General features: G+C 38.9%; 1 protein-coding gene across 3 annotated transcripts in view; it reads right to left on the reverse strand.

Moving 5' to 3' along the window:
- Nucleotides 1-2,810: 2,810 nt before the first annotated feature.
- The window catches only part of LIPA (lipase A, lysosomal acid type), a 38,638-nt gene continuing 26,839 nt past the window's right edge, over nucleotides 2,811-14,609 (reverse strand). For all 3 annotated transcript variants that reach the window (XM_004049759.5, XM_055353821.2, XM_019034559.4), the window contains exons 6-10: nucleotides 14,349-14,485; nucleotides 12,939-13,085; nucleotides 11,757-11,828; nucleotides 5,173-5,244; nucleotides 2,811-4,296 (exon numbers count right to left, since the gene is read on the reverse strand). In XM_004049759.5, the coding sequence (XP_004049807.2) occupies nucleotides 4,063-4,296; nucleotides 5,173-5,244; nucleotides 11,757-11,828; nucleotides 12,939-13,085; nucleotides 14,349-14,485 (662 nt within the window). In that variant the 3' untranslated portion in view covers nucleotides 2,811-4,062. The remainder of the gene's footprint in view (nucleotides 4,297-5,172; nucleotides 5,245-11,756; nucleotides 11,829-12,938; nucleotides 13,086-14,348; nucleotides 14,486-14,609) is intronic.

Genomic DNA, 14,609 nt, shown 5'->3' on the forward strand with positions numbered 1-14,609 from the left:
TGTTTTCTGATTAGAACTTTGGCCACACCATTTCTTGTCCAATTGATGGTTTTCCGCAAAAGCGGGTGTTTTCTGACAGGTAGCATTAGAACTTTGGCCACGCCATCTCTTCTCCAGTTGATCATGGCTTCCTGCATATGGTTTTTATCTTAGTATGGTTTTTCTGGCGGGGTTGGAGGACAGGAATCTTTTATTTTCTGCTTATCACAGGGGTCAAATCACTTTTCTGAGAGTACAACAATCAAGTTTGTGCACACTCATCACAATCTCAAAGTTATATGGCACCAACTTACCAAAAGACTGTGGATGCTGCTCCCCTTCCCCCAGCAAATAGAACATGTAGTTAGCAAAGCCTGCCATCAATCACATAATCCCTTTTTTAAATGACCTTTATGAATTTCTTTTTCTTTCTCAAATTAGATAAGGCCATTTGGGCATCTGTTTAATCAAAACTGTTCCTGGCTATTAGAGATGTGTAGTGTTGTGTAACAGGGAAGACTCATAGAGGTGGAATGATCTCGAATATCAAAAGCTAATCCTTCATTTTAAAGACTAAAGATTAAAAATGCAGTCTCAGAAAAGTCAAGACAAGGCTAGCTAGGGATAAAAAGCAAGTTACAGCCAAACTGAGCAGAAAAGGGCCAGGGTTGGTTCCAAGGTAAGTATCTCTTCAGGAGGAGTTTGGTATTGGAAGGGGTCATTGAAGCTGCTTTTATGTGACACTTTACAAAAGACTCAGAAAACATTAATTAGCCATGCCAAAAACAACAGGAGATGCTTATGAAGAACATGGGGATGTTAGCTTCCTCCAGACATTCTCCTGATGCTCCTATTGGTCCAAATACTGGTGCATATTTGGTTTTAAACACTCTCTATTCTGATCCACTTACATGTCGCATTTAAGTGGGCGCTTCTACTCACTTATACTGTTGAAACTCTCATCAACCTCTCTGAAACTTTTAAGGCATATAAAATCATCCCCATTAAAAAGGCATTGCCTTGCCTGTAGAGAAACAAATACTCGCCTCACCTGTCAAAGGGGTTATTGCAAATATTAAAGCCTTATGAAAAGGCTTTGAAACCCCGTAAGGCACAATACAAAATCTGAAGTATTATTTTCAGTAATGCTAAGACAATTTGACAAAGAGTTTTGCTTGCTTAATTTGGAATTGAAGTTGAAATCTGCACCTAGCACAACATAATGAAATACTGATTGAGTAACTTTTTAAAAATCAGAATAATTACTATTCAAAGTTGCCTTTCAATGTCACAACAGATCAGAGTGACTTATCTTTTGAAAATCTCTTAATACATCAAAAAATGACAAGAAATCACATTACAGTGTATTTTTAATGTTTATATTTAATAAATCAACACCTTTAATACCCACAGACACAAAATAATCATTATTTGGGGATGTCACTAGTCTAAATTTCAGTCCTATATATGTGTGAGGCCTGAGTTAAAACCTTTTCCTCCTGCCACCCATCCCCCAACCACATCTGAAGTTCTGATCACTCATTTACCTATTAGGCAAATTTTTATTTTCAGTTTACATTTGAGGGGCAGGTATTCCTTGAGAATGTTTTCCAGGTGTTATCCGCTAGTCAAGAATTAATTATACTCCTGAACAGAAATAATACTACCATGGCTGGCCATCAAATTCCAACTGGCTCAGAAAGCAACAAAGTTCTCTACCTTCCCTAGAGGAAGATGCTGGAGAAAATCTTAGAAAAAGTAGTGAGGACATGAACAGACACTTCTCAAAAGAAGACACTTATGCAGCCAAAAAACACATGAAAAAATGCTCACCATCACTGGCCATCAGAGGAATGAAAATCAAAACGACAATGAGATACCATCTCACACCAGTTAGAATGGCAATCATTACAAAGTCAGGAAACAACAGGTGCTGGAGAGGATGTGGAGAAATAGGAACACTTTTACACTGTTGGTGGGACTGTAAACTAGTTCAACCATTGTGGAAGTCAGTGTGGCGATTCCTCAGGGATCTAGAACTAGAAATACCATTTGACCCAGCCATCCCATTACTGGGTATATACCCAAAGGACTATAAACCATGCTACTATAAAGACACATGCACACGTATGTTTATTGCAGCACTATTCACAATAGCAAAGACTTGGAACCAACCCAAATGTCCAACAATGATAGACTGGATTAAGAAAATGTGGCACATATACACCATGGAATGCTATGCAGCCATAAAAAATGATGAGTTCATGTCCTTTGTAGGGACATGGATGAAATTGGAAATCATCAATCTCAGTAAACTATCGCAAGAACAAAAAACCAAACACCGCATATTCTCACTCATAGGTGGGAATTGAACAATGAGAACACATGGACACAGGAAGGGGAATATCATCGCACTCTAGGGACTGTTGTGGGGTTGGGGGAGGTAGGAGGGATAGCTTTAGGAGATATACCTAATGCTAAATGACGAGTTAATGGGTGCAGCACACCAGCATGGCACATGTATACATATGTAACTAACCTGCACATTGTGCCCATGTACCCTAAAACTTAAAGTATAATAATAATAAAAGAAAAGAAAAGAAAAGAAAAAGTAGTGAGGGAAGAGAGCGTGGGAAGATTTGCAAGCAAAGCCAAGAGTGCCCTCTTGTGGCAAACAAAAAAATGATTTTTAAAAATCACTCGTTACTTGGTAGCCCTTCATTTCCCGGAGTAAACACATTAACCTTGAGAAGAGTTCCGAGTACTGCCAAGAGAGAAAGGGAAGAACCGGATGACTGTTAAATAAAAGAGAAAAAACATACACACAATTCTTTGGGCCTATAAGTCTCACTCAATTTTATTGAAAAGTTTAAGACTTTAAAAGTTACAAAGTAGTATTCGGCCTGCCTATATTAACCATTTACAAGCATTGTACTGTTAGTGCAGCTAAAGTAATTATATCAGAAAAACATATCAATTGTCATTTTGTCCACCGGACAGTATTGTAAGGAAACGATGCTGCAAGAAAAGCAGACAAATATGGACTTCCCAACATAGGGACGTGAAGCAGATGTATTAAAAATAAGGACGCATATAAAACTAAGACAAAATGAATCCCTGAGCTGAGTTTGCATCCGAAAACATCACGTTCACACTTCATTTGGGTGAAAATGAACTAGGACACTTCTCATGGGCAACCACGGGGCTTTGGCTTCACACAGATGTGATCAATAATGACAGTAGCTGGCTCCAAGAGTACATTAATCTCAGAAAAAATAGTGGTATAGTCTCCACAGGGATTTGCTTCTCAGATAAGTAGAATTATGGCCTGCCATGAAATTGAGAGCTCATGAATATAGATGGTTGAATGTATCAGTCTTCAAAGCATTTAAAACATACTTTTGTTTTTGTTTTATCAGTGCAATTTGTTTTTGAAGACTCAGGAAAACTATTTCATTTAACCTGAGCAATTAAAATGTGTCAAATCACAGCTGTCACAGTTAGGTTTGATAAAATTAATTGCAGCAGCCTTATTACTGGCACAGCTGTGATATTTCTGGATTTGACTATGCACCTGCTGCAGGAAAACATGATAAAATGTCATTTAGATCTCTGACTACAAGACCGTTAGACTAGAGCGCTCTTTAAGGCAAGGACATGAAAACTGCGTACTTTTATACCTCGCTTAAGTCAGTGACAGATTTACCAATGACAGCACAATTTTAAAATTCCAACACATATATTACTTTGTCCTATGAAGGGCAAAAAGTCAATATATTTTAAATTTTAAAAACAGAATGGATATAATGACCTTTTTACACATCAGTGATATTTAAAAGACTTAAAGAGACAATACTATGGTTGAGACACTGGCTTCCTATTCCAGCCCTAATTAAAGAAAAAATAGCTAGTATGTTTCTAATTGAACTAGAGTGAACTGGGCATCTTCAAAGTTATCATTTTCTTGGATATAAAAACACAAAAGACCTGGGAAAGAAAAACAAGTGTTTTACAGAAATGAAGCAAACACATTTTCACATGACATAATCATTGACTTGGTGGTACACAGCTCAAGTCCAGCTTTCACTGATATTTCCTCATTAGATTAATAATTTTATTATAAAGCCTCCAAGGGGCATCCAGGCCCCAAATGAAGTCAAGATGCTCCCACTCCGGAATGCTCTCATGGAACACCAAGTTGGTGATCTGAGTCAGTAAGATATTGACGTCGTAGACATCTGCAAGCCAGTCGTGACCCCCGCTCCAGACTGCAGTCGGCACAAGCATGTCCTTCACATTGTATGTGGGAGGATAACTCTACAATGAAAAGGAACCACACAATGCCTCGTTGTTGTTGTTGTTTTAATTTTCAAAATCACAATAAGCGCAATCTCCATTAAACATTGTCTAATAAGTTTGACTAACAGACTAAATTTTAAAAATCCCTTTGGGTATCTTTTCAAGTTGCCATTATCGGCACAAAAAAAGAAATCTAACCCCAAATGAAAGAATGCTAATTACAATCGCCACTAGCTGTGGAGCTGCTGCTGTAGGCTGGGCACCAAAATGAATGTTTAATCCCCGGCAAGGAAGGTGTTGTACTCCATAGGTAGTAGACTCAAGGCAATAGTGGCTGGAAAGAGTTTGGGGTCATGCCCTCCTACTTCTTCCCTTTGGGTGTAAGACAAGTCACAGAAATTCTCTAAGCCTCACTGTCCTCATGTTTAAGTCAGAGATAATCACGTTTACATCACAGAGATGCTCTGGGAATTAAATTTAAAAAACAGAGCAAAGTGCCTCACACTTCAGTGCATTTAGCATGCTCAAAAATGCTAATTTTATTAGTGCAGGGAAGAGGCTTAAGCAATGTAATCTGGCCAAGGCCCCATAGCTACCAGATAACAGACATAGGACTGTCTGACTCTACAGGCTATGTTCGTGATTACTCTGAGTAATGCATAACAGTGATGATTCTTATTTAGAGCTGGGGAAAGGACAAAGAGAGGAGGCCCAGTCCACAACACCAGCTACAAAGCTTGGATTGTTCTGAATGGACTGATGGAAAACAAACACTAGTCAACTCCCGCAAACATTTCCCACAGCACCTGAGCCTGGCCAGAATCCTGATAGGCCAGGCTGGCTTTCTTGATGAGTTTTCAGGGCCCCCTTTAATGAAAAGACTAAAAACTTTACCTGGTTGTAATGAAAATAATTCTTGGCACTGCTTCCCCAGTCAAAGGCTTGAAACTTTTGGAATTTAACAGCCTAAAAAGAAGATAATTTGGAAAAGAGTTATCTGACACCAAAGTTAGAGATAACATCATAGGTTGCTGGAGCTAGCCACGACCTCGGAAATCAACTTTATACCAATATCCAGATTTACTCTTCATTTCCAAGGCATTATTTTAAATGAAATGGCATGGTTTTGTCCTGCTTTACTGAATGACTCAATTTCTCATTGTATGATTGTTAAGCAGCTACCACCTGACACAAGAAAGCAGCTATGCACATATGCTGTCAATTATACTAGATCAACAGTTGCTCCTGCTAGCGGAACTTTATGCTGACATTTTCTGCTGAAATTTGCATCCTAAGCTTTTTCAAAGAGTTAGTCATTTTACTTGGGAAATAAAGGTAGACAGATAGATAGCTACATATCTATATATACACACATATATATATATATATAGAGAGAGAGAGAGATGGATATATATAGATAAAATAATTATAATATACAATTGGCCCTCCATATCCACAGTTTTGTATCTGTGGATTCAGCCAAGTGATATTTTGCAGATTGAAAATATTTGGAAAAAAACAATAAAAGATAATAAAACAATAAAAAATACAAATTTTAAAACAGTATAACACCTACTTACATAGCGTTTACATTGTATTAAGCATCATAAGTAATCTAGAGATGATTTAAAGCATATGAAAGGATGTGCATAGGCTATATGCAAATACTACATCATTTTATATAAGGGACTTGAGTATCTGTGAATTTTGGTTTGGGGGTGATGTCTGCAGCCAGTCCCCAAAGATACTTGTGGGACAACTGTATATTTTCTATTTACCCATTCTACTTGTCTAGTTATATTACTTAGTCAAATTTTAATGATGGTATTGATTAAACACTTTTTCTTGAGTATTGGTATCAGTATAATCACCAAATAGTACTGCATGCCAGCACAATTCTAACTAGTTAGGGATACTAGAGCCATGAAATTGAAATTGTATTGAAATTTGCATTTATTCATATTTAAAATAGTATAATATAAAATATTAGCAAAACGTCACTTATTTTTAAAATTCAAAATAGTGCAAATCCATATTTCCTCTACACTCTCAAATTAAATGTATGTCAAGAATTAAACACAAAATTGGCAAGCCAAATGAATTTGAAATGGTAAGTTTTGGCCACAAGGTGGCGCCTAGTAAAAAGAAATGCTCAGACATTCTTTGTCAAAACTGCTTTTGATTTATGTGAAGTCTGTTCTTATCAACTGCATACAATTCTACTGTTTGATGTAATAAAAGACAGAGTGAGATGATATACTATAGGGGATTGTTACAGGAGAAATATTTGGCATCTGTTTTTGCCGTTGCAAATGACTGATATTAAATACCTGTGGCATATTTAACAAGCAAAACAAAATTTGGATTCACAGCACCTGTTGGTACATCTGTTCCCCATCTTTGTCAGTGAAAATATATTGATGCAAACTATTCTGCCACTGAACACAGACAGCAGTTCATCACTTTGTCACATGTCCTTCAGCATTCATATGAAGCACCAGCGTGAGCACAGAATACAAAGGTGAAACTTGCCTATAGCTCAGACTGAAGTTCTAAATTTGACTTTGTGCTAAGTCACTTAGGACTTCAAGCTATCCACTTGAAAGGATATTTCAAAAGAAAAGTATTAAGATGATTTACAGCAACAAAAACCTGGAAATAAGCTAAAGCCCAATTTTAATAAGTAACAATCCCTTGTAGTATATCATCTCGCTCTGTGTTTTATTACATCAAACAGTAGAATTGTATGCAGTTGATAAGAACAGACTTCACATAAACCAAAAGCAGTTTTGAAGAGAATGTCTGGGCATTTCTTTTTACCGGGCGCCACCTTGTGGCCAAAACTTACCATTTCAAATAATAGATATTTGGGTAAATATGTTACATAAATATACACAAGGAGTATGCCACTGTCATAAATATAAATAAAATAGAAACAGAAAATGGCTTACAGATAATCTCATAAATAATACTAAGTGGAATAAAATGAAACCAAATATACACTAAGGTTATACTTCTGTGATAATCATATCACAGAGTATATGTAGATAATGATCAGGAGGAAATGCCTATAGTATTAGGATAAACCGTTTTAAAATGACATTTAAAAATTATATTTAGGTCTTGAATGGTAATAAAAATGTAAATGGGTTCAACTTTTCTAAAGTACAATATGTATTAGAAGTCTTAAAGCTATGCCTACCCTCTCCCTTACTAAGTCTACTGCTATGAATGTATCATCCTAAGAAAACACTCTAACATATAAGGACAGATGATTTATGACTGCAAAACAACTATCACTGCAAAAAACAAAATGATAATAAAATTCAAGCAACAGAAACTGCCCTTTATGACAAATATTTTAAAACTTTAGTTACTGACCCGGAAAGGCATTTTTAATTATGGCAGAGACTGCCACCCATTCCCATTCTTGCCGTCTTCCTTTCAGTAACAGAATCCCTAAAGCTTTCCCTAAGCACATGGCTGCCAAGATAGAAACCACATCCCCATCCTCCTGCGAGCAGCCAGGCTATGGCCATACCGCTCACTTCTAAGCTATCTCCTTCGCACAAAGTCACTTGCCCTGAGCTCACTCTCCCCTGCCTTCCTGTGAGTTGGAAGAGACATGGAGGTGACCCGGCTGCAACCAGGCAGAAGAGGACAACACCCCGAGGATGGCAGAGCTATAGTATGGAGGGAACTGGGTCCCTGCATGGCCTCATGGAACACAGCCAAAACCCTCTATCATCAGTCTGGGCCACCTCTCTCTGAACTTTATTATGAGAAAGAAATAAACTCTTTATTTAGCAGCTGTATTTTGGGGTCTCTAATACAACAGCTTAACTTGTATCTAACAAATATAATGGCATTTCATTAAATGAAAATTTACATAAAAGCAGATGTAGTATGATCTGACTTTTGTAATGGAAATGATTATATTACAAAACTGTAAGATTATACCAAAATATTAATAGTGGCTATTGCTGGGCGCTAGACATACAAGTCATTTTTCTTTCACTCATGTATTTTCTAAAATTTCATAAAACATATTACATGTTTAACAAAAATTATACTGAATATCCTTTTTACAGTGTTCTTTAAAAGCCTACCAAAAGTATGTTTTTTTTCCTTTAAAGAAAAAAGAAAAAAAGAGCACGTCGTAATCATCTAAGGCACTTAACTCAAACATAGATCCCAGGGTCACAGCCCTAGGAATTCAGAGTCTCCACAGGTCTCAGACAGGCCCAAGAACCAGTATTTTTAATAGCACCTTAGGTAGTTCAGAACAACACTGGAAAACTACATTGGGATGGCCTTCTTCAAACAGGTGAGAGTACCTGGGCTCTGGGCAGGGCCAGTGAGAAAGTGAGAAGTAATATCAAGTCTTGGCTCTGGGGAGCTCCGAAATTCACCAGGTTTATAAGGAGAATGGAAAGATGAGTATGCTATATTTAAAATCCCACTAAAGAACAAGGTATGGAATTTATTAACAAGTTAATCCTAATTATTTAAACAAAAAGTAAACTTCTGAATGTACTGTAAACAAAATGGCCTTTAAGGTCAACCCCAAACTCATACCATAAGAGCCCTCTAATGCCACACCTGAATTCTAGCCCCAGCCTGCCCGGCATCCAGGCCTGCCCACCTTCCACAGAAGGCTTTTCCTGCACTGCCTCTAGGAGCCTGCAGCCTGCACCAGTGGCAGCCCCTGGCCAACAGCCCAGAGGAGGGAAAGCCAAAGGGAAGATCCGATACAATGGCTGCACAAAGCAACCAACCATTTTACTGACAAAAGATGGTACAGCGGGTAGAAGAGCAAAGGCCCAGGCTGCCTTGTACAGCAAATCTGGGCTTTGCAAATATTCTGGAGGTATATTCCAGGGTAGTTAGAATCTAAAGTCACCAGGTCACAAATGGGGCACAGAGCAGTGCTCTGGCTCTCACCCTGCAGCCTTTGACCCTGGCAAGCTGCTGGATAAGAGGGCTGGAACAAGACCAGTAGCCTAGATGATAGCCGATCCAATGTCTCTACTGCAAACCCCATGCCCAGTGGAGGCCCAAGACACAGAAGGGTGAAGCAACACAGGTCTGTAATATAAAATAGAGTTGGCCTAGGACAGCCTTGGTTTCAACATTCCCAAGGGCCTCTGACATCCCAGGTCTGGTGGCCATTTGTACTTTGCTGAGGCCTGGCGTGTACTGTGTGTGGGCTGCCGGCAGTCACTAAGCTGGTGGGAAAGCTCAGGATCTGCCTCCAGCCAGCTCAGTCACCCTCCATCATCTCTGGGGGTGCAATAACTGATGAGGTGACAGACATTGGGCCTTTTAGGAAAATGTCCATTAGGTAAGAGGTCCTAGGCATCCTCAAAAATGTAGGGGAATTCTAGTGACAGGGTATATGAAGAAAACAAGTGACTATAAGCATAAATGTGACCAAGGAGAAAAGCAGAGACCTGAACCAAGAACCAAAATCCTCAATCTTTGTGAATTTGAGGATTTTTGAAGGTTTGGGGGCATTCCTTAAGTGGTAAGCATGTGCTGTTCAGCACGTCATGAACTATTTGCATTCCAGATGCCCCTCTTTTAGGCCACAACAAACTCTGCCCCTGAGGAACTGACATTTAACTCTCAGCCTTCTAGTTACTATAAAGGACCAGGAGCCTGAGGCCAGGCTCTTCCTAGTTCCTTAGAGACGAGCCCCAGGGAAAGGAGAACTATAGCACTGTTAGAGTTCCTGGGGCAACTGAAGAAGGAGATGAAAGTATCAGGATGTCCCGAACAGGTTTGCTCCCAAACCTGGTGGAGCAAAAGAATCTACCAGGCAGATTTTTTGAAAATGCAGATCCTCAGAAATAAAAAGGAATGAACTACTGACATACACAACATAGGAAAATTTCAAAACAAGTATTCTGAGTGAAAGAAGCCAGACAAAAACAAGTATAAACTGCATGACTGTTCTCATGCAAGCTCTAGAAAATGCAAACTAAGCTACAATGACAGGAAGCAGATCAGTGGGATTGAGGGGAGGGATGGGGGGAGGTATCACAAAGGGGCAGCAGGGACATTTTAGGATGATGATATATTTGCTGTGTCGATTATGGTGATGGTTTCACAGGTGTATACAAACACTGAAATATATCAAATTGTACACTTTAAATATTCTATGTCACTTATACCTCAATAAAAATTTTTTTAAAAAAATAATAAAACGACTCGGGAGGCTGAGGCAGGAGAATCACATGAAGCTGGGAGGCAGAGGTTGCAGTGAGCCAAGATCGCACCACTACACTCCAGCCTGGCAACAGAGTGAGAGTCCGTCTCAAAAAAATAAAATAAAACAAAAAAATAAAAGTACAGATTCTCTAGTCCAAATGATTGGGACACAGGAGTATTTGTTTTATAAGCCTGGATGGTAGCCAATCCAAGAATTCCACTATAATTCCAACTCTCATTACTTTTTTAATGCAATGATTTATTAAATAGTGTACTTTTTAAAGCAATTTGGTGATTCTGATGCAAGCAGTGACTGCCAGGTGTTTGGAAATTACTATTCAAGACACCTACAGTGTCTTGGTTTAGGGCTTAAATGGTGAGTTGTTTCATATTAAAAATGAAGTTAGCTGAAAAATAAATGGCACAAAATTATGTCCTGAGGTAGAAAGAAGTCCCTGACATATTGTCAGGTGAAAAAAGAAAAGCAAGCTGTAAAACAGTAAGCAGGAGAAAAATCAATCTATTTCTACATCTACTATTTCTATCCATGTCTTTAACAGCATCTTTTTGAAAAGAGGTATAGAATAGAATGCAGAGACATTCAATATCTATGGATATGCATTTCCTCTCTGTCTAGGATTATAGAATGATTTTATTTTCATTTTAAGATAATTTTTTTCTAGATGTAGTTTCTAAATTTTCTAGAATGAACATGACTTATTTACATGATAAAATAATCAAAACTGTATTTCAAAAGTCAGGGGCCCCCATTCACATCTATCATTGGTTTAGCTCCAGTTTATTCACTGCTATTCCAAGCATATTGTGATCAGGGGTTAGTGTTGAAACAGCGGTTTCTATCTCCAAAACGGCTTTAAAATCACTCTTTATGAAGCAACACAGAAATAAAAAAAATCTAGGACTCAATGAGAAGCAGATGGAGGGGAGGAAACAGGAGGAGGAAAAGAAAGCTGGGGGAGAAGGAAAGGGAGAGAATATATTAACCTGAGACTTGAGGAAGGGAGAGGAGGGAAAAGAAAAATGTCAACCCCAGTAGCTATTTGTGAACCCACGTATAACACAGTGTGCCCCACCACAGGTATCAAAAGCAACACAAGCACGATGACAAAAAACCCAGGACTCTGGGGAAGAAAACCAGATCAGATTTGTAAGCAGGTTGTCTTTCTATTTGGAAAGGGTTTGCATGCCCAGACCTTCTGATGTTGATTTTACATGAACCCCAAATGCACTCCTGGAATGCCTACCTGGCTCCAGTGTAACATGTTTTGCACAGAAGTTCCAGCAGGAGAATGTGTTGTATATACATCCACTCTAGACTGCAAAATAAATACATTGAAATGAAGAATGAAAACAGCATTAAGGTGGCATTGATAATAAACATTGTATTTTGCCCTTCAAAGCACTAAAAACTAGAGCCATAATCTCAAGTATGTGAGATGAGAGGTAGAAAAAAATTATTTGACTAAAAATCTGTCCTATAAAAATACATACAACCACATACAAAGTCCATATGAAGGAGGTGCAACAACATGGTAAGCACGGGACTGTGTGGGTTTCGTTTACAGGGCATTTTCATTTTCTTCTTCATGCTTTCCTGAATTTCCCAAATTTCATATAACAATCACACCTTGCTTTAATTATCAGACAAAAGAAAAATGGCACTGAAATTCCTTAGGGCCTTTATTCCAGGATTTTAACCCTTTTTTTCAAAATGCCACATGACAAACTAACAAACATATTTAGAAACACGGGCATAGTATTGGCCAAGGGTTTATATTTTATAAAATAAAATGGGTTTACATTTTATAAAATGTACTTTTATAAATACACACACACTGCAAGCATACACATATGTGTATGTAAATGGCCATTCCAAATTTAAATACTTATAGTAATTTTTGAAAAATTGTGTATTTTAGATTCGGGGGGTACATGTGCAGGTTTGTTACAAGGGTGGATTGCATGATGCTGAGATGCGGGCTTCTATTGATCCCATAACCCCAGTACTCAATATTGGCTATAGTACTCAATAGGAAGTTCTTCAGCCCTTGTCCCTCTCCCTCCTTCCTTTTGGAGTCCCCAGTGTCTATTGTTCCCATCTTTATGTTTACTACTTATAATAATTTCTAAAAGAAACAAATCACTAGAGTAATTATAAATATTACAACTTAATTTGTGACAGATCTCCTCATTCAATAGTCTCCATCTAGGTACAACATAAGAAGGTGACCACAGTCAGCCTGAGGATAGCAGCAGGTGGTACCGTATTCTAGGCATTGGCCAAAGTTCATGCTTGTGCCTCTCAAATGAAAGACTCTTTAGAGTTCTGATGAGGTCATTCCCGCCTCTCCCATATCATTCAACACAAATAAGCACATTCACAGATAAAAAAAAAAAAAATCAAATCTTACTATAAACATGCATACCATATTTAAATTTCTCTCATTAAATCCACACAGAAGAAAACAGAGATTTCCACAGAGCTCCTTCAGTATGACATGAGTGCAAACGTGGGTACCCAGCCACTTCAAAAACGCACTCTGGGGAAGAAATTCTTTGTCTCCAAATAAGTCCTACAAAATAAAAAGAAACCCAAGAACATCTCAGCATTTCATTCTGGTGCATAAGTCTCCATGACTCACCTCAGAAGCAGAGACAAGTACCCAATGTCTCCACGAATGGCCTCAGGAGAGAACGGCAACCAGTGGACATCAAACCAGGATGCTTTTGCACAAGTTTACCAAAGCAAAAATCACACACTACAGAGGTGTATTTAAATTCTCCAAATGAAGAGAAGGAGGCAGAAAATCAAATAAGTTTACAGCAGACTTCTACAGTGGGAAAGGGCCTTAATGATCACCCCTCCCAGGGCCATCCCCAAGTAATTTTCATCTGACTCTGATGGATCGGTGGTTACTTCTAAGATACAGTCAAGGCTGTGATTGATCAGTAATGTCTGCCAGAGGTGTGCCCATCTAATTCAATGCTACTGGCCAGCAGGCCAAATCCAGCCCATCGCTTGCTTTTTTATTTTGTTTTTAAAATTTTTTTTTATTGGCCAGGCATGATAGCTCACGCCTGTAATCCCAGCACTTTGAGAGGCCAAGGCAGAAGGACTGCCTAAGCCTAGGAGTTTCCATCTTTCCTATTTAAGTCTTCTAAATGGCCCATGAGAGACGTTATACCTCATTTCATGTATATATTTCTATACAGGATTTCATATGTGTGTGTGTAAACATATATTTCATAAAAGACATATAATGCATGCATAATAGAACATCTGGTCTTACCTAGCTTAAAACTCTTTTTCATGAAATCTATTTCCTCCTTGAACAGAGGTTCGGGTGCCACAGCTTTAGGGCAGAGCCCTGATGAAGCTACTGGCTGTGTTTAGGAGCCATATTATAAAATACAATAATGATAGTGTTGTTAGGTCACCCTCAGTGTAGCTAGGGATGGGCTTTTGGGAACATTTCCTGTCTCCCATCTCCTACATCCTCTGTGCACAGGCTCACCTCATGGGATAAAGGGCAACTCCACAAATGCTTAAATTATTTTCTCCCAGACTCTCCTTGCTCTCCCTGTGAGGTGGGCAGAGCTGTACTGACACATGCTAACCATGAGTACACGTGGCACCAGTGTGCAGGAAACGACAGGCGTCCCCGGCCACCCCTGGGTCTGGAAGGAGGGGTAAACGGAAAAAAAAAAAAGCCCACTGCTCCACTGATATCAAAATGCAGGGGAGGAAGGCACAGATTATCCCTCCACTTGCCAGTTCTTCAGATCTGAGGAGGAAATCTGCGGGGAGAGGAGAGGGATGGGAGGGGTCCAAGTACCTTAATGAGATGATCTGGTAATCGTCCTAATTTGGCCATAGGGCTAGTACAGAAGGCGACGGAAGCCACAGGACCCAGGGCAAAAAACATTTTAATCCTTTTAGCCAGCTCAGGGATCTGTGAAAATGCTATAAAACCTGTGAGAACAAAGGGAAGAAAACACGAATTCCATCATCTGGGATTTCCTTCTCAGAAAACACAAAGGCGTCACTCGCGACGCCCTCTCGCGGAGGCCTGAGACCCACGCAAACAATACCACCA

This window comes from Gorilla gorilla, chromosome 8, assembly GCF_029281585.2.
Source record: "Gorilla gorilla gorilla isolate KB3781 chromosome 8, NHGRI_mGorGor1-v2.1_pri, whole genome shotgun sequence".
In the NCBI taxonomy this organism is placed as follows: Eukaryota; Metazoa; Chordata; class Mammalia; order Primates; family Hominidae; genus Gorilla; species Gorilla gorilla.